The sequence below is a fragment of the Acomys russatus genome, chromosome 6, assembly GCF_903995435.1.
Source record: "Acomys russatus chromosome 6, mAcoRus1.1, whole genome shotgun sequence".
NCBI lineage: Eukaryota > Metazoa > Chordata > Mammalia > Rodentia > Muridae > Acomys > Acomys russatus.
The window spans coordinates 63,260,826-63,283,286 of NC_067142.1; the positions used below are offsets into that span (position 1 = coordinate 63,260,826).

At 42.1% G+C, this 22,461-nt stretch overlaps 1 protein-coding gene across 1 annotated transcript; it reads left to right on the plus strand.

The window, feature by feature from the left end:
- The first annotated feature begins 627 nt into the window (after positions 1-627).
- On the plus strand, positions 628-21,725 carry Tmco1 (transmembrane and coiled-coil domains 1). The gene is made up of 7 exons (XM_051147788.1): positions 628-848; positions 1,402-1,479; positions 5,364-5,423; positions 6,812-6,858; positions 9,559-9,626; positions 16,932-17,076; positions 21,470-21,725. Exons 1-7 carry the CDS (start codon positions 779-781, stop codon positions 21,566-21,568), a joined length of 567 nt encoding a protein of 188 aa, XP_051003745.1. The 5' UTR covers positions 628-778; the 3' UTR covers positions 21,569-21,725.
- The last annotated feature ends 736 nt before the right edge of the window (positions 21,726-22,461 follow it).

The following is a 22,461-nucleotide window of genomic DNA, read 5'->3' on the forward strand; positions in this document are numbered from 1 at the left end:
TTCTTAGGTTCACAATTTACTGTCCTCACAGGACATCTGAGTTTGTAAGCCTCTCTAGACATCCTACTTGCTTTTACACACATTCATTTCCAAGCACCGTTCCCCACCGCTTCTCATTTTGCCTAGAAAGTTTTTTTTTTTAATTTTTTGCTTTTTCCAAAAAAACACTTGGAATCCTCGAATTCAGTGTTTCCACTTCATTCCCGTCAACTGTGCCGCCGCAGAACTCTGGCCATGCGTCCAATAAAATCTTAGGCTCAGTGTGTGCAAACGTTTCGCTCTTCCGGCGTAGTAAAGGCGTATTTTAACCAACGACAGATGACTAACCCAAGACAAGGGCGAGCACCCAAACCCTGGCGTTCGCTAACGTGTTAGTCTAACTTTTCGGCTACGGAAGTGGGACTGAAGGACGCCGAATGACAGGACTCTAGTGCCCAAGTAAGTAGACGATCAGACTCGATCGGACACACTGCCTAGGGGTGACACTCCACGACGCCGTCATCCTTAGAAAGACCTGTACCTGGAACTCTCGCGAGACTGGGTTTGAGCGCGAGTCTTCAACCCCCGAGACTTGCGGGTTGGTTTCTTCCGATTCAAGTAGCCACACAGCAAGGGTGAAACCTGCAATTCCGGGTCGGCGCCCCGGAAGCGGAAGGGAGGCCTCCGTGCTGTCAAAGTTTTAGTGTTCCCCGAGGGTCGGTCCCGCGAAGTCTTTTCGCGGGTTCCCTGGCTCGTGAGCGCTTCGCCCGTGGAGGGTGGGAGCGCAGGGACGAGCGAGATGAGCACCATGTTTGCAGACACGCTGCTCATCGTTTTTATCTCCGTGTGCACCGCGCTGCTCGCCGAGGGTGAGGGTGGCTGTTTCTTGGACCTTTGATTAGTCTCAGGGTGGAAGGGCACAGGGGTCCCTAGGCGCCTCCGGAGGAAAGATCAGGAGCCTCACTTCTTGCGAACTGCATGGTCCATTGCAAGAAATCCTGGGCACTTGCTTCCTCAGTAGAAGCTGGAAGATAAGTGTGGAATCCGACTTCCTGGTTGTCTTTGACGAATTTGTGGATACATTTGTTAGTGTTGTTGGTTTGTTTTGTTTTGTTTTTTGAGACAGGATTTCTCTGTGTAGCCTTGGCTGTTCTGGACTCACTTTGTAGACTATGCTGACCTCGAACTCACAAACTATCCGCCTGCCTCTGCCTCCTGAGTGCTGGAATTAAAGGCGTGTGCCACCACACCTGACCTTGTGGATACATTATTTGAAAAACATGTTTTGATCTGACTTTGGAAAAAGTTAATTACTGATAAGTTTAGAACAAAATGTTGAAGTTATTTTGTTTCCAAGAGTAACAAAAACAGTTTGTTGTGACCATTCCAATAATTTCTCATTATGTTGCTTTTATGTTTTAGGCATAACCTGGGTCCTGGTTTACAGGACAGACAAATACAAGAGATTGAAGGCAGAAGTGGAAAAACAAAGTAAAAAATGTGAGTTTTGTAACAGTTGCCAGTTTGAGCTTGTTAAGTTCACAGTAGCTATTTTAGGAGCACCAAATGATACCAAGAAGACAAAAAGAAGGCAGTATGCTTGGAGGGGCCACACAACTGAAATCTCAGCATTCAGGCCATCAAGACAAGATTGTGACTTCTAAGCTATTGTGGGCTACATAGGGAGAGTCATTCACACATTACAAACAAGCAAAACCATAATTCGCCTTCGTATAAAAATGGAAATTGAAGACTTGTGCATTAATAAAGCTAAAAGGGATTTGTATGTGATGAAGCTCCAGATTGGGCAGGCCTGGCCTACATAGTGATCCAGGCCGGAGCTGTATATTGACATCCTGCCTCAAGAAAAAAAGAAGCTAAAGAGAAGAGGGGTCATGGTGTGTGTGTGTGTGTGTTTGTGTGTCTGTGTGTGTGTGTGTGTGTGTCTGTGTCTCACACAATCTTTATTCTAAAGAAGAGGTCTTGTTCTGTTGTGAGAGACCAGGGAAGGCCTCATGGTGCAGGTGGTCTTATAGTCCCTTGTGGGCTAGTTAGACTGTAGATTGAAAATAAGATATGGGGAGGAAATTTCTAGATAAAGGGGAAAACATTACATTAGCAAACATGGAGATTTTAACTAATGTGAGTTGTGTTTGGAGAATGATATGTTGTTATGACTAGTGTCAGGGTGAGAAAGTTGAAAAATGTTTGAAAAAAATGATTAAAATAGGTAAAAATTTGTTGCCTTTGAATAAAGTTAAAATTCAGCACAGCACAAGGGTTTATGTAGCCCAGGCAGACCTCACATTTATGATGCCTCTGCCTTTGAATGGTTCTGTCTAGGCACATTTGGTACCCAGTATTCTTTCTGTTGTTTTTTGAGGTGGGTCTCATTTAGCCTTGGTTGGCCTAGAACTCACTATGTAGCCGAGGATGACCTTGATCTGATTCTCCTGGATTTACAGCCACTCACAGTCCACAACCACACCTGACTTGGCTTCCTGCAATTTCTACAACTAGCTTCATTTTCTTTTCCTTAAATATTTGTAAGTTTTATGAGTGTCATTATTATTTAATTATTTATTTATTTGGTTTTTCAAGACAATTTCTCTGTGTAGCATTGGCTGTCCTGGACTCACTCTGTAGACCAGGCTGGCCTGGAACTCACAGTGATCCGCCTGCCTCTGCCTCCCGAGTGCTGGGGTTAAAGGTGTGTGCCACTACACCCTACACCCGGCTTCTAGAGAGGGTTTCAAGAAGGCCAGGCTAGCTTTGAACTCTTTAGCTGAGGTTGGCATTGAACTTGTGATCCTCTGCTTACTAAGCACTAGGTGTATAGTTCCTCGCTGCCGCGTCCAGTTTATGGGATGCTGGGGGATTTTGTGCAGGATAAGGAAGCCCTTTGCTAGCTGCTGAATTCCTCAGCTCGCCTTCCATTTCTTCCGCCTAAATCATCTTACTTGAGGGGCTGGGGTATTACGGTGATGGAGGTTGTGCCAAGCATGTGCAGAGTCTTGAGTTCAACCCTCAGCAGTGAGAAAAAAAAGTCTTATTTGCCTCACATAGCAACCACTGTGGTCAGTTATATAAATGTCTGCACCGTATGGGACAGGAGCTTGAGGCTCAGAAAGTTAATGATAGACTGACATCACAAGAAAATAAAGAACCGGAGACTAAACTCAGACATTTGTTTTCATGCCTAGACTTTTTAAAATTAGAGTTGGCAGTTCTTTATTCTATGTTGATAATGGTGGCTCACCATATTTAAAACCAAATTCATGATGTTTACCTTCACAAACATGATCCTCTCCCAGGATTTTCTTACCTCAGTGACTTTATGCTTCTAGCAGGGAAACCTAAAAAACTTAAATTAAAAAAAAGTTATAAGATTTCTTTGCTGCTTGCTTCTGCTTACCAGCATCAAAACACTGTTAGGGCGTGGTTCTTTGTTCCTGTGCTACTAGAACAGTGGCTGGTGCATGGTAAACAGTAAAAGTTGTTTGGGTTTTTTGTTTTGTTTTCTTAGTTTTTTTTGGGACAGGTCTCACTTTTTTTGTTTTGTTTGTTTTAGAGACAGGGTTTCTTTTTTTAGCCATGGCTGTCCTGAACTGATTTTGTAGACTAGGCTGGCCTTGAACTCACAGAAATACACCTGCATCTGCCTCCTTGAGTACAGGGATTAAAGGCGTGCGCCACCTCACCTGGATCTGGCCTTGGCTGCTTTAGAACTTGCTCTGTAACCCACTCTGGCCTTGGCCTACAGTGACCCTCTTAGTTTACCCTTTAGAGGTTACAGGTATAAACCACCCTCCCTTTGTTCAAGTATTTGTTATTACCTAATACCAGTTGATATTTCATTATCAAAACCTGTAACTGTGGTGTTCTTGAATGGTTTTAGATCTTTCTATATCTCTCTGTATCTGCCAGGACCACCTATTTTCAAGTACCATGTTTAAGGCCAGTCAGGTCTACACAGCAGGTTTCAGCCAGGACTACATAGTGAGACTCTGTCTCAAAAAAAAAGAGGAAGCCAGGTGTGGTAGCCCTGGCTATCATGGAACTCACTCAATAGCCCAGGCTGGCTTCAAACTCAGATACCCCTGCAAGTGCCCGGATTTAAAGGTGTGCACCACTACCATCTGGCCACAGTTTCAATCTACCTACCTGTGGACTGTGGTTTTTAGGATTAAGTTTCTCTGCTCAACTACACTGTAATGTGTGTTAAGGCAGAGTATTATCTGTAGCCCCTAGCCCAGTGCTCGGTGCTAACCCAGTGTGTGTCGTAGATGAGCACTTTTCTGAGAAATTTTGTTATGATCACAGCTACTTAGCTGCATGCACTGGTGTCCAAATACAAGTTCCTTATGTCATATATACAATTTAATATCACATTTATTTGAATAAATTTTCTCTTTTTTTTTTTTTTTCTTTTCAAGACAGGGTTTCCCTGTGTAGCCTTGGCTGTCCTGGACTCACTTTGTAGACCAGGCTGCCCTCGAACTCACAGATCTCTGCCCGCCTCTGCCTCCCGAGTGCTGGGATTAAAGGTGTGCACCCCCACACCTGGCTAATTTGTATTATTGTTTGTATGACCAGTTGACACCTCTGACCACTTGCTATATGTCGAGTTTACCATGATAAATGCATGAATGAGCACGATGTCCGACTTCTGTAATTTACAACCAGATGGACAGCTACTAATGAAGGACATTTAAAAGAAGAAAAAAATATTGTAAAATCTCTTTTTGAACACACTTAAGAAAGGTATTTATTTTGTGGTACTAAAGGTTGCCCTATCTGCCTTGAGCATGCTAAGTAAGTTATCTACTGAGCTGTATCCCCAGCCCGTGACTGTTTTTGATCCCTTGGAATTGTTGCCAAGTAGCTCAGTCTAGCCTTATGCTTGTGATCTTCTGGCTTTAGCCTGTGGAGTTCTGAAAATACAGGCGTATACAACAGCGCCAGTCTTGAACACATAAAGGTGAATGCATAATTTTTTCTGGTACTTTATATTCAGAATTCAGCATGGATCTAGGGATGGGAACTTTTTCAAGTTTATAAATAGGTTTGAATTAGAACTAAGCCAATTTATTTTCTTGTGCTGATGTAATTCTTGTTGCTGTTTGGAGAATACCGATGCCAAAAAGCAGTCCTACTTAGGTAGAGTCTTTGGGAAAAAAATTAGACCTTTCATATACTAAGCAAATGCTTTGCCCTGGGGCTGTACTCACAGCCCCTAAGGGTAGTTTTTCTTTTTTGTCAGCAGTTAAGGGAGTAGGCCAGTTAACTCAATCATGACCAAAGTTCTTCAGTGTAACTTTCCTGTAACTCATCTGTGATAAAGCATCCTCTTAATATATAATTTTATGTGTCTATATTTACAGTAGAAAAGAAGAAGGAAACTATAACAGAGTCAGCTGGTCGACAACAAAAAAAGAAGATAGGTGAGAGAGTAACCTAAGTAAAATTTAGATTAAAAAATTTTTAATATATATTTTTGTTTGTTTGTTTGTTTGCTTTTTCGAGACAGGGTTTCTCTGTGTATCCTTGGCTGTCCTGGACTCACTTTGTAGATCAGGCTGGCCTTGAACTTACAGAGAGCTGCCTGACTCTGTCTCCCAAGTGCTGGGATTAAAGGCATGCGCCACCACCACCTGGCTTTAAATATATTTTTAATTAAACAGTTATATCACTTGACCCCTGTCATTCCTCCAGCTCTCCCTCAAGCCCTTCCCATACCTGCCCCCATGCTCAAATCAATAGCCTCTTGTTCTTTGATTGTTATTGGTACATACATGTATGTATATGCATGCACAAGTATATAAATACAATCTGCTTCGTCTGTTTTTGTTGTGTGTGTATGGTTTCAAGACTGGCTGTTTTTATTGGATAACCAATGAAAGGGCTTATCCCTGAGCAAGGCTGATTCCCTGTCTCCCAGCAGTTATCAGCTGCCTGCAGTCATTTCCCTGGGGGCGGGGGTGGGACCCGTGAAGTTTTCCCTTCCGCATTAGCATGGGTGCTGCGCTGTGTTCTGGTCTTGGTTACGCAGCCATTTCTAGGAGACACTGTGTCACAGCAGGCTCCTGGTATTCTGGCTCTTAGGATCTTTTTGCTCCCTCCTTTGGGATGTGCTCTGAGCGTGGATACAGGAGCTGTGATGTAGATGCATTCACTAGGGCTGGGCTCTCCATGGTCTGGCTGTTCTTTGCTTTGTGTCCAGTTGTGAGTTTCTGTGATGATCTCCATTTGTTGTAAAAAGAAGCTTTTTTAATGAGGCTGGTAGCTACACTTACCTGTGGGTGTGAGGGTACGATTTAGAGTGTAGTAAAGAATTACACTGGTATAGCAAGGTGGCAACAGTAGATTCTCCTTTTTTTTTTTTTTTTACACTTTTAATTTGTGAGTTTGCACGCGGTGCTGGGAACTGAATGTCCTGTGGGAGAGCAGCCAGTGCTCTTAACTGCTGAGCCACCTCTCCAGCCCCCAGTAGTCTTTTCTAAGATCTCTGACCTCACCAGCTCCAGGAAGGTGGTTAGATTTCTAAGTCTAGATTTCCCTCTTGTTCAGTGATTCTGGAGTCCAGTTCGACAGCTTTGGTTACCACCGACCTTTAAGTGCCACTTACAGCACTTTTTAAAATAGAAATATTTTGGCATTCTTCTATATTTAAATATTCTGTTAGGACAAAGTAAATTGCAACCTATATATTCACTTCATCTTATTAAGTAATATTGAAACAAAATGCTTTTGTAATCTCCAGACAGTGGCAACTTACTCAAGAATTATGCTGTACTTAATACATTTGTACTAACCAGTTTATTCTTTTCAGAGAGACAAGAGGAGAAGCTGAAGAACAACAACAGAGATCTGTCTATGGTGAGGACCCAGAGTCTGGCTTCCCTGTACGCCACATAGCGATTGTTTTAAAACAGAAATCCTATTTGCATCAAATATATTGCATTGAAGTTCTTAAAATTTATTATTTATCAGGGCTATAAGTAATAACCATAAGTATTATTGGGCTAAATAGAAATAAAATATACTGCCACATTTAAACTTCGTTTTAAAGCTTGCTAGTGGTGCATGCCTTTAATCCCAGCGCTCAGAATCAAAAGCAAGGGTAATCTCGAAGTTCAAGGGCAACCAGGGATTAGAGAGAATTTATCTCAAGAAAACCAACAAACAACACCCCCCCCCCAACAAAGTTCATTTTAAGTTTGTTTATAAAGGCTGCTTTGGAGGTTATAATTTGTCTCCTTCAGAAATATCTTGCTTTTTTTTTTTTTTTTTATACTCATTTCTCCCTGCCCCCAGCTGTTCTGGACTGGCTTTATAGACCAAGCCAGCCTTTAACTCACAGTGATCCACCTTCCTCTGCCTCCCAAAGGCTGGGGTTACAGGCATGCACCACCTTGCCTGGCTCCAATTTTTTCTATGCAATAATAAGCACAAACATTAATAGAGATAAAACACCGATGCAAATGACACATCCCAGAATAACATGTGCAATTGTCTCCATCACCTCTGATTCGTAGTTACAGTGACGCACCATGCCTAGTGTTTTAAAAAAGTTTTCTTCTTTTTAGAAAAACCATGTGCTAGGACTGGTGGCACATGCCTGTAATCCCAGCACTGGAGAGGTAGAGGCAGGTGGATCTCTGTGAGTTCAAAGCCAGCCTGGTCTACTAGGTGAGTCCAGGACAGCCAAGGCTACACAGGGAAACCCTGGCTCGAAAAGCCAAAATAAAATAAAAAATTAGAAAAACCATTATTATTTATTTTTCATGTCTATAAGCATTTTGCTTATATGTATGTCCATGCATGCCTGGTGCCTGCAGAAGCTAGAAAAAAGGTCCCCAAAAGTTGAATTACAGATGGCTGTGAGCTGCCATGTGGGTGCTGGGAATTGAACCCAGGTCCTCTGGAAGGAGCAGCCAGTGCTCTTAACCACTGAATCATCTCTCTAACCCCCTTTTTATTTTTTATTTTTTCGAGACTGGGCTTCTCTGTGTAGCCCTGGCTGTCCTGAAACTCTCTTTGTAGACTAGGCTGGCCTCAAACTCACAAAGATCTACCTGCCTCTGGTTCCAGGTGTTGGGATTAAACAGTGCATCACCATGCCTGGCTCTTTAGCACATTTTTGTTGTTGTTGTTTGGTTTGGTTTGGTTTTTTGAGACAGGGTTTCTCTGTGTAGCCTTGGCTATCCTAGACTTGCTTTGTAGACCAGGCTGGCCTTGAACTCACAGTGATCCGCCTGCCTTTGCTTCCCAAGTGCTGGGATTAAAGACGTGTGCCATCACACCTGGCCCCTTTAGCACAATTTTTTAACATGTTTACTATTTGGAAATTATAAGAGATAAAAACTGCAACTGTAAGCCAGACGTGGTGGTGCCCGCCTTTAATCTCAGCACTTGGGAGGCAGAGGCAGGTGGATCTCTTGAGTGCGAGGCCAGCCTGGTCTACAAAGTGAGTCCAGGGTAGTCAAGGCTACACAGAGAATCCTGTCTTGAAAAAAAAAAGTTGCCGCTATACTAGTAATATAGAGATAATGTTAGAAAATTGTACATTTTTATACTTGCTTTATCTATTTATGCATTTATGGGATAAAGAATTTAATAAGAATTTAGTTGCAAGCTGGGCGGTGGTGGTGCACTCCTTTAATCCCAGCACTCGGGAGGCAGAGGCAGAGGCAGGTGGATAGCTGTGAGTTCGAGGCCAGCCTGGTCTACAAAGTGAGTCCAGGACAGCCAAGGCTACACAGAGAAACCGTGTCTCGGGGAAAAAAAAAACCCCAAAACAAACAAACAAAAAAGGAATTTAGTTGCAAATAACAAGTTACCAAACTCACAATGGCCACCATATTGTGTTCTTTATGTTGCTCATGAAGTCAAGAGGCTGGCAGCCCTAAGCCAGTCTTTAGGCTTGCATGCCCTCAAAGACTCACTCATCAGGACCATCAGGACAATTTTATTTGACTGGTGATGTTTTTCCTTGAGGCATTATGTTCTTCATTCCAGCCACCCTTTAAAGAAAAGGCCTAAGAAAATTCAAGTTTGTCCTTTTTAAAAGGTGCTTTTTAGAGCCAGGAATTGCTGTAGTACATGTCTGTGACCCCAGCTACTTGGGAGACGCGGGTAGAGAGTCCCTGAGTCCAAGAATTCAAAGCTATCTTTGACGATATAGCCAGACTCCACCGTAACAATAATAGAACAAGCATCCCAGTCAACACCTATTACCTGTGACTGGTTGGCCAGGACGAGGCCTCTGAGCTGTAACAGGAAGTAACAAGGATAAGATGGAAGGGGAGTTAGATAGCAACGAGCTTTTGCAAAGGAGAACTTTTTGGTGTGTTTGCTTGTTTATTTGTTTGTTTTTGAGATGAGTCTCACTGTGTAGCCCTGGCTGACCTCAAACTGACAGATCAGCCTGTCCCTCCCAGTGTGTGCCATCACATCCAGCTCTAGGAAAACTTTTTAAGAAAAATTACATGAGACTTCAATTTTGCAGTGTGCTGTATTTATTTATGTATGTATTTATTGATTGTGTGAAGTGAACACTTTTTGCTTTCCTTGTAGGTGCGAATGAAGTCCATGTTTGCGATTGGTTTCTGTTTTACTGCCTTAATGGGAATGTTTAATTCCATGTGAGTAGCCTTTTTTATGCTTTTGCCTAATAGATGTTTATGTTTGCATGCAGCTAAGCATGAGATTTTTCATAACATTTTATGTGCCAGAATTTCAAAGTTATTCTAAGGGTGAGGCCAGCATAGACTTTATAGCCAAATCCTCTCTCAAAAATAATGAAAGGGCTGGGCATCGTGGTGCATGCCTGTAAGCCCAGCACTCTGGGAGGCAGAGGCAGGCGAGTTTCTGTGAGTTCAAGGTCAGCCTGGTTTACAGAGCAAACTCTAGGACAGCCAGGACTATGCAGAGAAACCCTTCTTGAAAAACAAACTAACAACAACCAACAACAAAAGAAAAACTACCCCTTCAAAAAAATGAAAGAAAGAAAGAAAAGAAAATTTCAGACTTAAAATAAAGTTACAAGAATCATATTTCTATTATCCAGATTTGCAGTTGTTGTTTCACCTCAATTGTTTTTATTTCTTAAATATATTGTTGTTTTTCCTGTACATATTATTCACATATTTTAAAAGCCTTTTTCTTTCTTTCTTTTTTCTTTTTTTTTTTTTTTTTTGGTTTTTCAAGACAGGGTTTCTCTGTATAGCCTTGGCTATCCTGGACTCACTTTGTAGACCAGGCTGGCCTCGAACTCACAGCGATCCGCCTGCCTCTGCCTCCCGAGTGCTGGGATTAAAGGCGTGCACCACCACGCCCGGCTAAGCCTTTTTCATTGTATATTTATTGTACATGATACTGTGTCACAAGTGTATACTATACATTGAGTGTATTCCCGCATACTGACTGCCCTTTTTAAATTGGGTTATGTTCACTATGTGAAGGTACAGTATTTGTTTCCTAAGGAGATTTTTTTCCCCCCTTTTTTTCAAGACAGGGTTTCTCTGTGTAGCCTTGGCTGTCCTGAACTCTTTGTAGACCAGGCTGGCCTCAAACTCATAGCAGTCCTCCTGCCTCTGCCTCTGCCTCCTGAGTGCTGGGATTAAAGGCCTCTGCCACCATGCCTGGCATAAGGAGATTTTTATGAGTATGTGATGTGCTTTGAGCATATCCTCACAATCAGGTACCTTTCATAATCATTTAAGAGTATGTAGCAGGCTTCATGCTTTTGTACCCATAACTTTAGTGTGGACTTCCTAAAGACATGTATTTGTGTGTGTGTGTGTGTGTGTGTGTGTGTGTGTGTGTGTGTGTGTGTGTGTGTGTGTGTGTGTGTGTGTGTGTGTTTGTGTGTGTTTGTGCTCGTCTATTCCCTTCTTCCAGCAGATAGATCCTGGGATTTGAACTCAGGTCCTCAGGCATGATGCAAGTACCTTTCCCTCTGAGCCATGTTGCAACCAATCTTTTTTTTTTTTTTTTATAACTTCAAAATAATTATGTAAGAACTTCATTTTAAAAGAATACAATCACATAATACAGCAGTTTCCTACCTGTGGGTCACAACCCCTTTCACAAGTCGCCTAAGATCTTTATAAAGCAGATATTGCCGGGCGTGGTGGCGCACACCTTTAACCCCAGCACTCATGAGGCAGAGGCAGGTGGATCGCTGTGAGTTTGAGGCTAGCCTGGTCTACAAAGCGAGTCCAGGATGGCCAAGGCTACACAGAGAAACCCTGTTTTGAAAAAACAACAAAACAAAACAAAAAGCAGATATTTACATTATGATTTGTAACAGTAGTAAAGATACAGTTATGAAGTAGCAATGAAAATAATTCTGTTTGGGGGTCACGTGAGGAATTCCATTAAAGGGTCACAGCGTTAGAACGCTTGAGAACCATTGATAGAATAACCTTTTTTTCTTTCTTTCTTTCTTTTTTTTTTTTTTTTTTCAAGACAGGGTTTCTCTGTAGCCCTGGCTGTCCTGGAATTCACTCTAAACTAGCCTGCCTTCGAACTCAGAGAGCCTCCTGCCTCTGCCTCCCAAGTGCTGGGATCAAAGGTGTGCACCACCACTGCCCAGTTCATAATAACTTTTATACTTACTTAATAGAAGCTGGGCATGGTGGTGCATGCCTGCAATCCCAGGACTGTGGGAGGCAGAGGCAGGCAATCTCTGTGAGTTCGCAGGCCAGCCTGGTCTACAGAATTCAGGACAGCCAAGGCTACAGAGAGAAACCCTGTCTCAAAAAACCAAGAAAGAAAAAGAGAGAACAACAAATAAACCCTATTTAATAGTAAGAATGTTAATTTAGCTTATCAGATAAAAGGTTAGATATTATATGCTGTTTAAAAATAATTTAGTATGTTTCTCTGTTTTTAAATCTCCTGCTAATATGCTTCTTCAAAGTGAAGGTATTCATATAAAAACATTTTGACTCTTACAATAGAGTCTTAACAACTATAATCTCATTGAGCAATGAGGTCAGGTCCTGTTGTTTAAACATCACGAAGCAGACTAGAGTAAGCGTGGCACTGCTGTGACATGTCTGGCCAGGCATGCAGAGTTCACTGGGACTACACTGCATCACAGTAGAATTGCCCAGACTTTCTTGTTGTCTTACCTCCCTCTCTGTTTTTCTCCTCGAATTTCCTTCTGTTTGTCCTGTTTTTCCTTCCAAAGTGTACCTACCCTTACTTCCTATGTTTCAGTGCTATCAATATTTTACAGGAAGATAAGAGAGTAAAACAAAGGATACATTGGTGGGTGTTATGATAGAAATATGTCTTGAGTTGTACCAGGAAACGGAGAAGAAGGGATTATTTTTATCTAGGTGATGGATTTAGAGAATGTCCAAATAAGAGAATGTAAACTTTCTAGCCAGACATGATGGCATATGACTCTAATATCCCAGCACTTGGTAGGTAGACACAGGCAGATCTCTGAATCCAAGGGCAGCCTGGTCTACATCCTGGAACCAGGAGGGCCTTGAACTCACAGAGATCCATCTGCCTCTGTCTCCCTGAGTGCTGGGGTTAAAGGTGTGTGTCACTGCGCCCAATTGAGATCTTATCTTGAAAACAAAACACCCCCCCCCCCCCCGCCCCAAACTCATAAATTCTACTTAGCTGATCATTCTTGGAATCACAGGCCCTTGAACCTGGAAGGCATTTGAAGATTAAGTAACTTTCCAGGATATTTATAACCCGTGACTTCTATCCTATAACTCTGTCTCCCCCATTTCCTATTTTTGTGGGTGGTAATGAAGGGCGCGCAACAGGATACATGTAGATATTAAAGGATAGCTTCCAAGAGTTAGCTTTTTTCTACCACGCAGGCTTTAGGGATGTCAGTTCTATATAGGACGGTCATGCTTTATAATAATTTATTGTACATTTAAAAATAGCTGGAGGGGCTGGAGAGATGGCTCAGCAGTTAAGAGCACTCACTGTTCTTCTGAAAGACCTTGGGTCAATTCCCAGCACCCACAGGCAGCTCACAGATGTTTGTAAACTGTCAGATCCTGTTCCAGCAGATCTGACACCCTCACACAGACATACATGTAGTCAAAACACCAATGTATATAAAATAAAACTATTTATAAAAATAGCTGGAAGCAAGGATCTTAATTGTTTCCACCACACAAAAAAACATGTTCTAATTGTTCCACATTCTATACATGCTCTGATGTGTCACACTCCCCCTGCTCCATGGCCCATACAATATATCAATTAAGCATTTAAAATATTGATGGGGGGCTGGCCAGATGGCTCAGTGGGTAAAGGAGCTTGCTGTGCAAGCCTGAAACCCACATAAAAGTGGAAGGAGAAAACAAATTCTACAGAATTGTCATTTGACCTCCACACTTGTACTGCAGCATGCGTACCTACACATGTACACATAATAGTAGGATAAACTTTTGTAAATTAATTTTGGAGTGTTTAACATGTTGTACTTTGTTCCTGATTTTTGAAACAGGGTCTCTCTATAATAGCCCTGGCTGTTCGGTAACTCGCTTTGTAGACCAGGCTTGCCTCAAACTCACAGAGTTCCACCTGTCTCTGCCTCATGTTATCCTTTTTAATAGTCTCATGAAAGAGTAGTATTTCTGGTAAGTCTGTTTATGTACACTTTGTACCTTATTTCTGAGTCTTTCACGCATCTTTTCTAGCTTCATTCTTTAGAATATAAGTAGATTGTGAGTTTTTGTGATATTATTATAATCATTGCTTTAATTCTCTTTTTAATAAAATGGAGGCAGGATCTTGCTGTGTAGTCCAGGCTGCCCTTGAAGTTGCAGTTGTCCTCCCTCTGCCTCCAAGCTCCAGGATCATAGCCTGAGAAGTGTGCACTGACACACTGAGCAGGCCTCTGCTAGCAGTGTACACATGTTAAGACGAAAAATGGTATTTAAGAGACTCTGCATTCTAGCCTCAGACACAGCAGACATGAGGTCGGTTTCACTTATACAGTGAGACCCTGTACAAAAGAAACAGGAAAAGGGCACCCACGGTTAGACTAAGAAGGGGAGACCAGAGAAGCAGCCATTATACCAGAGAGCACTCACTTCCCAGTTGCTTCGCTTCTTGATGTGATTCCATGAAGTGGAAAGGTTTGCTTGTTTTCCGAGACAAGATTTTTCTGTGTAGCCTTGGACTTACTTTGTAGACCAGGCTGGCCTCGAACTCACTGAGATCCTCTTGCCTCTGCCTCCCAGAGTGCTGGGATCACAGGCTTGTGCCACCATGCCCAGCTGAAGTGGACCTTTTAAAAGAAGGTTTAGAACTGGAAACAGTCAGCAATGCTCTCGCAGTTAAATTTCCAATTTAAAAAAAATTTATTTTTATGTTTTTTTTTTCTCCAAGATAGGGGTTCTCTATGTTATCTTGGCTGTCTGGACTTGCTTTGTAGACCAGGCTGGCCTTGAACTCAAAGTGATCTGCCTGCCTCTGCCTTCCGAATGCTGGGATTAAAGGTGTGTGCCACCATGCCCAGCTAAATTTCCAAATTTTATTTCTACAAGAGGAACCTAATGTTTACATGAGAACCCATACTTTTAGTGTAGGTTTTAGGGTATGAAAATAATTCCTGGGCCTGGGGGTATAGCTCAGCTGGTAGAGTGTTCGCTTGCCTGGCATATAGAAATCCTGGGTTCAACCCTAACACTGCATAAACTGGGAATGGTGGCACATGTCTGCAAGTAGAGGCAGGAGGATTAGATATTCCGAATCACACCAGAGAGAGTCTCCCTGGAGCTAAATTAGACTCTGGCTTTTAAAAAGAAAGTGATTTCTTTTACTGAGTCCAAATATGTTTCCCTGTACCAGTGCTCAAGAGAGCAGTCTTGCTCTGGATTCACAAAGCTAAGTGTACTTAACACTCTGCCTTGTCCCAGCTCTTTCCTCGTTCAGAGTAGGGACGTTTGTTTAGCTATTCCTCATAAAATCTTCTGGTCCTCTGTGGGAAAATCTTTACAAGTAAGACTTTGTCGAGGAGCCCTAGGAGAGGGGAAGGCAGGAGCATTGCTGGTGTTGAAGCAGAGACATTGCAAATTTTGGGCACAGCTTGGAATATAACAAGACCTTATCTGGAAAAAAAATTTTGCTATCTGGGCAGTGGTGGCACACGCCTGTAATCCAGCACTCAGGAGGCAGAGTTAGGCCGATCCCTGTGACTTTGAGGCCAGCCTGGTCTACAAATGGGGGCCAGGACAGCCAAGGTGCTGTGTGTAGAGTTATGATATTGAGGAAAGAAACAAAGTTGCTGCTGCTGCTGCTCCTGCTCCTGCTGCTTTTCCCCATGATGTAGGTGGATGTCTGTGCGTGTGCACGCAGGAGAGGGGGGGGGGTGAGGCTTGTGGTTGTCTGCGTGTGCACGCAGGAGAGAGGGGGAGAGGGTGGTGATGCCTGTGGTTGTCTGCGTGTGCACGCAGGAGAGGAGGAGAGGGTGGTGATGCCTGTGGTTGTTTGTGCGTGTGCACGCAGGAGAGAGGGGGAGAGGGTGGTGATGCCTGTGGTTGTCTTTGCGTGTGCACGCAGGAGAGAGAGGGAGAGGGTAGTGATGCCTGTGCAAACATGTGAAGGGCAGAAGCTGATTTCAGTGCCTTCCTCAGCCTCTTTCCACTTTATATTTGAGACAGGTTTAGACCCAGGTTTCCCAAGATGTGGCTTAGGTCTTCTTGGTGCCTCTGGCATCCTTTCAAGAAGCTTTGCACTCATAATCTCAAGATGGTACTTACTGTCCTTGTCATTGCCTCACGAGTGTGTTGTGGCGTTTGTCTAGCGTGTCAGGATGTGTGATGCTTCAACCCCTCAGGACTGAGAATTATGAACCCAAATATTTCTTATAAAACCAAACATTATATTTCAGAAGTTAAAAGTGCTCCTCTTCTTGCAAGTTCTTGGTATTAAAATATATTTTTACCCAAAATACTTTTTAAAGCTTTAAAAAAAAAAGGGTTACACAGAGAAATCCTGTCTCCAAAAACCAAAACAACCAAACAAAATCCAAACAAACTTTGCGTGTGTGCTTGGGGTACACTCATGCGCGCTGAGGTACTCAGATGGAGGGCAGAGGACAACTGGAAGGAGGTCGTCCTTCTCTTAGCATGTGGATTCTAGGATGGGACTCAGCGTATCAGGCTTGACAGCAGTCGCCATACACAATGAGCCATCTTGCTGGTCCCTAAAAGGTTTTCATTAAAAAAAAAAGTTTTCATTAAAATATGCATGCTAACTTATGTCAGATTCCTTACTACTTAAGGGGATATATATTTTAAAATGTATGTGGGTGTTTTGCTTGCATGTATGTACTTTGTGCATACCTGGTGTCACCTGCAGAGGTCAGGTGACATCTCCTGGAACTGGAGTTACAGACTATTGTGAGCCACGATGTGGGTAATGGGGCTCAAACCCTGATCCTCTGGAAGAGCAGCAAGTGATGACAACCGCTGAGCCATCCCTCCAGCCCGCTCCCTTTATTCTGTTTTGTGTATTTGTTTGTTTTTGAGTCAGGGCTTCACTATGTAGCCTAGGTTGCCTTGGAACTCAATATGTAAAGACCAGGTTGTCCTCGAACTCAGAGAGATCCACCTGCCTCTGCATCTTGAGTGCTGAGAGTAGTTTATGCCACCATGCTCAGCTGAGAGTATACTTTAAAAATGATTAGTTCAGTTTCTAATAGAGCACATATGATATCTGTACTGTACATAATATAAGTCTTTCGGGATGTCTGTAATTGAGTGTGCAGGGTCTTCATAGCAGAAGCACAGAGAGCCTGTGTGTAGAGAGCACTGATTAGCGGAGCCCTTCCTCACATCACTGCATCTTCGGTCCTGGTTGAAGGGTGCTACTTGTGCCCAGATGTTTTTTTCTGAAAATACCTGTTGATTTTTTTAAAAACAACGTTCTTTGCTTTCATTTTTCCATTTTAGATTTGATGGCAGAGTGGTGGCAAAGCTCCCCTTCACTCCTCTGTCTTACATCCAAGGACTGTCTCACCGAAACCTGCTGGGAGATGACAGCACAGACTGCTCCTTCATCTTCCTGTATATTCTCTGTACTATGTCAATTCGGCAGGTGAGGATCCACCCCTTTATATGTATAGCTTTCCGTTCTGTGGCTGCTCAGTCTAGCCTTAACTCTGTAATGCTGGCAGTATTCATCTGTGCTACTGAGTACTTTCAGTTGCTCAGTTTGGAATTCTGTATTAAATGCCTGCAAATCTAGACTACTGACTTTAGTTTTCTTCAGAGAGAATAAAGTGTACAATAACAAGAACAAGTAGAACATGGCAAAAAATGTTTTTTATAAGGCATATAACCAAATAACAATAGCCAGTTGTAATGAATAAACTAAGGTAAGTTTCACTCCTACACCTGGGAGGAACATGAAAATATATTCCAAGGAAACAAGACTCTTGTCTTGGTTTTTTGGAGTGTTCTCATAAGCTGTCAGAATTCCCCTCCCATGACTCCATTCTTGGACCATATTCTGACACAAGATCACCAATAATTTAATAATTTTAGGTTATTTGCAGTTGAAATAACGCCCAGGTACTAAAGACTTGAGTTTTCTGTCAGTGCTGACAGTGGATTCTAGGCCTCATACTATGTTAGAAATTTTTTTTTAACTGAAAATAAGTAAGTTAGAAGCTTATGGACTATGAACTCGAATTTACCCTAGCTGTAGTCGTGGCTGTCCTAGAACTCGCTCTGTAGACCAGGCTGGCCTCAAACTCAGAGAGATCTGCCTGCCTCTCGAGTGCTGGGATTAAAGGTGTGTACCCCCACTGCATGGCTTAAAAAATTTTTAATACGCATTTTTAATTTCATTTTTTAACTTGAGACAGGGTCTTACAATGTAATTTTGGCTGGCCTAGAATTTGCTTTGTAGATGAGGCTGACGTCAAACTAACAGAGATCCACCTACTTCTGCCTCCTGAGTGCTGGGACTAAAGAGGTGCTCATCTTAATATGTTTTGTTTCTGGAGACTTTTATGTATGTATACAAATGTGTTTTGTATATTTAGACCTTGCATTTCCCTTCAACTTCTCCGGACCCCCCTCAGACATGTCCCTTCCTGACTTTGTGTCTTCCTTTCTAAATAACCTTAGTTTACGAGGCCCATTTAGTGTTACTTATATGCAAATGGTATGAGGCTGTCCACTAGAGGGGCATAGGCAACCTACCACTCAACACTCTTCCAAAGAAGAGACTCTCTCTCCCCTGGCAGCCATCAGTTGCCAAAAGCTCCTCAGCTAGGGGTAGGCCTTGTAAGCCCTCTCCAAGCACCCATGCTGGAATGTTGACCAGTCTTGTGTAGGTAACCACAACTGCCATAAGTTCATGACTTTAGTGACCCTGTCACATCCAGAAGACAGTAGTTCGCATCTCTCCTCCCCATCTTCTTCTAAGATAGTCCCTGAAGCTTAGGGCAGGGGTTGATGTGGCTGTCCCATTTAGGGCTGACACTTCACAGCCGCATGTTCTCTCAGCCCTTTGATTAGTTATGGGACTGTGGGACTGCAGTAACTGCTGCTCACTGGCCACGGTTGAGAGCATATTAGAGTGACTGTTGGCCCTGCTGTGCTGAGTCAGAGGTCAAGGTCTCCACAGTGGCATGAGGCTCTTAATCTACCCACTCAGTGTCTTATTTCTCCATAATAGCTTTTACTTTTCTTTCTATTTTCTACTTCATTGCAGTAAACCTATCATTTAAAGGCCATCAGAGTTTTTAAACTGGTTTTTATTCTGGAAAATGACAAGGACTCATAATTGATCCCTGTCTCTGTAGAGTAACTAAGCAAAGATCCCTTGTATGTTTTGTCTAGACTTGTTTTGCTTTGTTTATTGACTGGACAAACGTGTTATCATCATGTGTCCTCTCATGTCTAATTTCAAATTGTTCTTATTTCTCAGAATCCTTAGCCTAGTGCTAAGTACATGGTAGGTGCCCAGGAAGTACTTGTCAGTTTTTGTTGTTTTTAATTTTATTTTTTGAGACAATCTTATGTGTCTCAAGCTGGCCTTAAAACTCCTGATCATCCTGCCTCTACTTTCCAAGTGCTGGGATTACAGGCATATGCTATCATGCCCGCTTTCAATACTCAAATTTTAAAAACTGGAAATTGGTAGCATATTGTTTGGTTTTTCTCACTGTTCGGTACAGTTGTTTTTGTTTTTAATCTTTTTTTTTTTTTTTGCAGACATGTGTGTTTCTTTTTATTATAAAAGTAATACAAATTCAGATATTTTTCCTCTAGCCTGAACTATTAATGATTGGTCTTCTTAATTGATTTAAAAATTTCTCATTAAAGTATGAGCTATTGTATCCTGTATATATTTAAATATTTTATGATAAATGCAATTTAAAGGTGTCCTTGAAGTTGTATTTATTACTGCAGTATAGTCTGACAAGGGGTTAAAGGAGTATGTACTTCCACAGAAGCCTCGATCAGGGCACTCTCCTGGGGTCTTAAGCCCAAGGGACACCGGAGTGTTGAGGGATCAGATAGTTGAGGTGTATGAGACTGTGTACACTGAGTGCCAGAACCTTAACATAGAAAGTATGGGGGGGGGGGAGCGGGAAGAAAACCCACTAGATGAAGAATCAAACCATATGAGTTTAAATTTTAACTTTTTTGAGATAGGTTGTACGTGGCTCAAGCTGGCCTTGAACTCTTGATTTTCCTTCCTCCACCTCCTGAGCACTGGACTTTCATTTGTGGGCCACCACACCCACTTCCTACTTAGCTTTGTTATTTTGGATAATCCACTATTGCTTTCCAAAAGTCTAGTTTTTCAAATACCAAATGAAGGAATCAAGAGTAATGCGATAATCCCTAAGGTCTGTCTTCAAAAGTGCTGGATACTGTTTAACAGTTGGCCTTTACTTAACCTTGCCCACTCATCAGCCCTCTCCATTCTTGTTAAGGTATATGCCAATCGGTTTTCTAGTCAGCTGTCTGCTCACGAGTACTCTTTAGCACACCCACGCTTGTCTGTTCCAAAAGTCGACTGTTTCCCAAAACCTGTTTATACTGGTTTTTCTTGTTATGTAATTAAATTAAATGTTATATTAGCCAAAGAAACCAAAACATAAAAATAATTGGTTTTTTATAGGAATTAGTTCAGTATTTAAAAGCAAACTGAATAGAATTCTTTTGTTTTGTTTTTTGTTTTTTAACTGTATTAGAGGGCTGGAGAGTTGGCTCAATAGTTAAGAGCATTGGCTGCTCTTCCAGAGGGCCTGAGTGTTCAATTTCTAGCACCCACAACTGTCTGCAACTTCAGATTCAGGGGATCGGACACCCTCACACACATACATATATACAGGCAAAACACTGAGGCACATAAGATAAAAATAAATTATTAAAAAACAACTATACTTGCATTAGATACAATTAAGATAAAGGAAAAGATGGGAAGGTTTAAAGATTTTCAGAAGCTCCACATTAGGTAAGCGTTCTTCCTCTGAGCTGTGTCCTAGCCCCTCTGTCACCATTTGCAGTGAGTACCAAAGTCAGCCCTACTTCCCTTGTATTTTACAGGCTTTGTGTTAAAAATAAGAGATTGCTGTCATGGTGGCATGCACCTTTAATCCCAGCACCTAGAAGGCAGAGGCAGGCCGATCTCTGAGTTTGAGGCCAGGCTGATCTATAGAATGAGTTCCGGGCCAGCCAGGCCACACAGAAAAACCCTGTCTTGAAAAACTAAAAAGGAAAAAAGAAAGAAAGAAGAAAAAGATTATGTAGAGGCTTGCAGTACAGCTCAGAGGTAGAGTGATTGCCTACCATGACAAGGCCATAGGTTCTATTCTTGGCACTTCAGTAAGAATGTCTCAGTGTCTCTCTGTCTGTCTGTCTGTCTATCTCTCTTTGTGTGTGTGCGTGCCTGTGTGTGTGAGAAAATCACTTTTAAAAAGTCAGCTTCGCCCACCTTTAATCCCAGCACTAGGGAGGCAGAGGTAGGTGGATCTCTGTGAGTTCGAGGCCAGCCTGGTCTACAAAGTGAGTCCAAGATAGGCAAGGCCACACATAGAAAAACCCTGTCTCAAAAAACCAAAAAGAAAGGGGGGAGGGGAGGAAAAAACAAAGTCTTCTTGGGCTGGAGAGATGGCTCAATGGGTTAAGAGCACTGACTACTCCTTCAGAGGTCCTGAGTTCAATTCCCAGCAACCACATTGTGGCTCACAACCATCTATAATGTGATCTGATGCCCTCTTCTGGCCTGCAGGTGTACAAGCAGGCAGAGCACTGTATACATAATAAATGCATCTTTTTAAAAAAGCTTCTTTAGATTAGCAGCCCCAGGTCCTGTTAAGTATATACAGCTCTTACTGTTGTGATCTTTATTACATAAAAAATGATGTAATCATCCCATTGCCTGTAACCGTACTTTGCTGAGATGTATGTAAAATACTCTTTTATAGCTTATATTACATATCAGTTCTTACTGTGCTTTCTTACAGAACATCCAGAAGATTCTTGGCCTTGCCCCTTCACGAGCTGCAACCAAGCAGGCTGGTGGATTTCTTGGCCCCCCACCTCCTTCTGGGAAGTTTTCTTGAAGGAAAACAGAATTCTTATTTCCTATCATACTTTTAAGACCTTCACATCATCAGACTGGCAAGGCACCTGGCCACACTCTAGCTTTGAGTTATTTCTCAGCTTAAGATATGATCAAAATGAGAATGGCAGTTAACCAACAGGAGAGTGTTTTTTAGTCATGGACTTCGTTAAAAAGTGGACTCATTGGTTAAATTTGGGTGGTTTTTTTGTTTTTGTTTTTGTTTTTCGAGACAGGGTTTCTCTGGGTAGCCTTGACTGTCCTAGACTCGCTTTGTAGACCAGGCTGGCCTCACACAGATCCGCCTGCCTCTGCCTCCCAAGTGCTGGAATTAAAGGCGTGCGCCACCACACTGGACTGGGTGATTCTTATGTAGCCACAAATATCATCTTTCTTGTTCCCCATAAGTATTTCAATGGGACTGATGAAGCCTATGTATGTGCCATGTACCGTAGAAGCAGACTGTGAGCATTAGGAAACTAGGAGGAAAAAAACAGTTTGTGTAACAACTTAATTGGAATCACTTGTTGTGTTTTTATAAACGCCAAAAATGTCACTTATGTTTGACAATGAGCCAAATTTTTAGCTGTTTCATTTAGAGAGGTTTGATTTTTTTTTTTTTTTTTTTTTTTTTTGCATATTAAGAAAATATTTTCTGTAATCTGAACATAAGGGTAAGCATTGGCCCAAAAGAGTTAAAATAAAATTTTGTCATGCGTTCTTTTACCAACCTTGTCTCATATGTTCAAAATATAGAATTGTTGACCTAGTATACTTGAAAGTCTTCTATTTTGCTTTCTTGATAAACACTCAGACCAGAAGCAACTTACTTTGAGGAAAGGGTTTACTTCAGCTTACACTTCCAGGTCACAGTTCATCACTGAGAGAAGTAAG

Excerpts from the sequence above, each read along its gene's own strand:
- Tmco1 (XM_051147788.1), top strand. The coding sequence starts at position 779 with ATGAGCACCATGTTTGCAGACACGCTGCTCATCGTTTTTATCTCCGTG. Across the intron at positions 5,424-6,811 it reads ACAACAAAAAAAGAAGATAG|AGAGACAAGAGGAGAAGCTG; the intron begins GTGAGAGAGTAA and ends TATTCTTTTCAG. Across the intron at positions 6,859-9,558 it reads ACAACAGAGATCTGTCTATG|GTGCGAATGAAGTCCATGTT; the intron begins GTGAGGACCCAG and ends CTTTCCTTGTAG.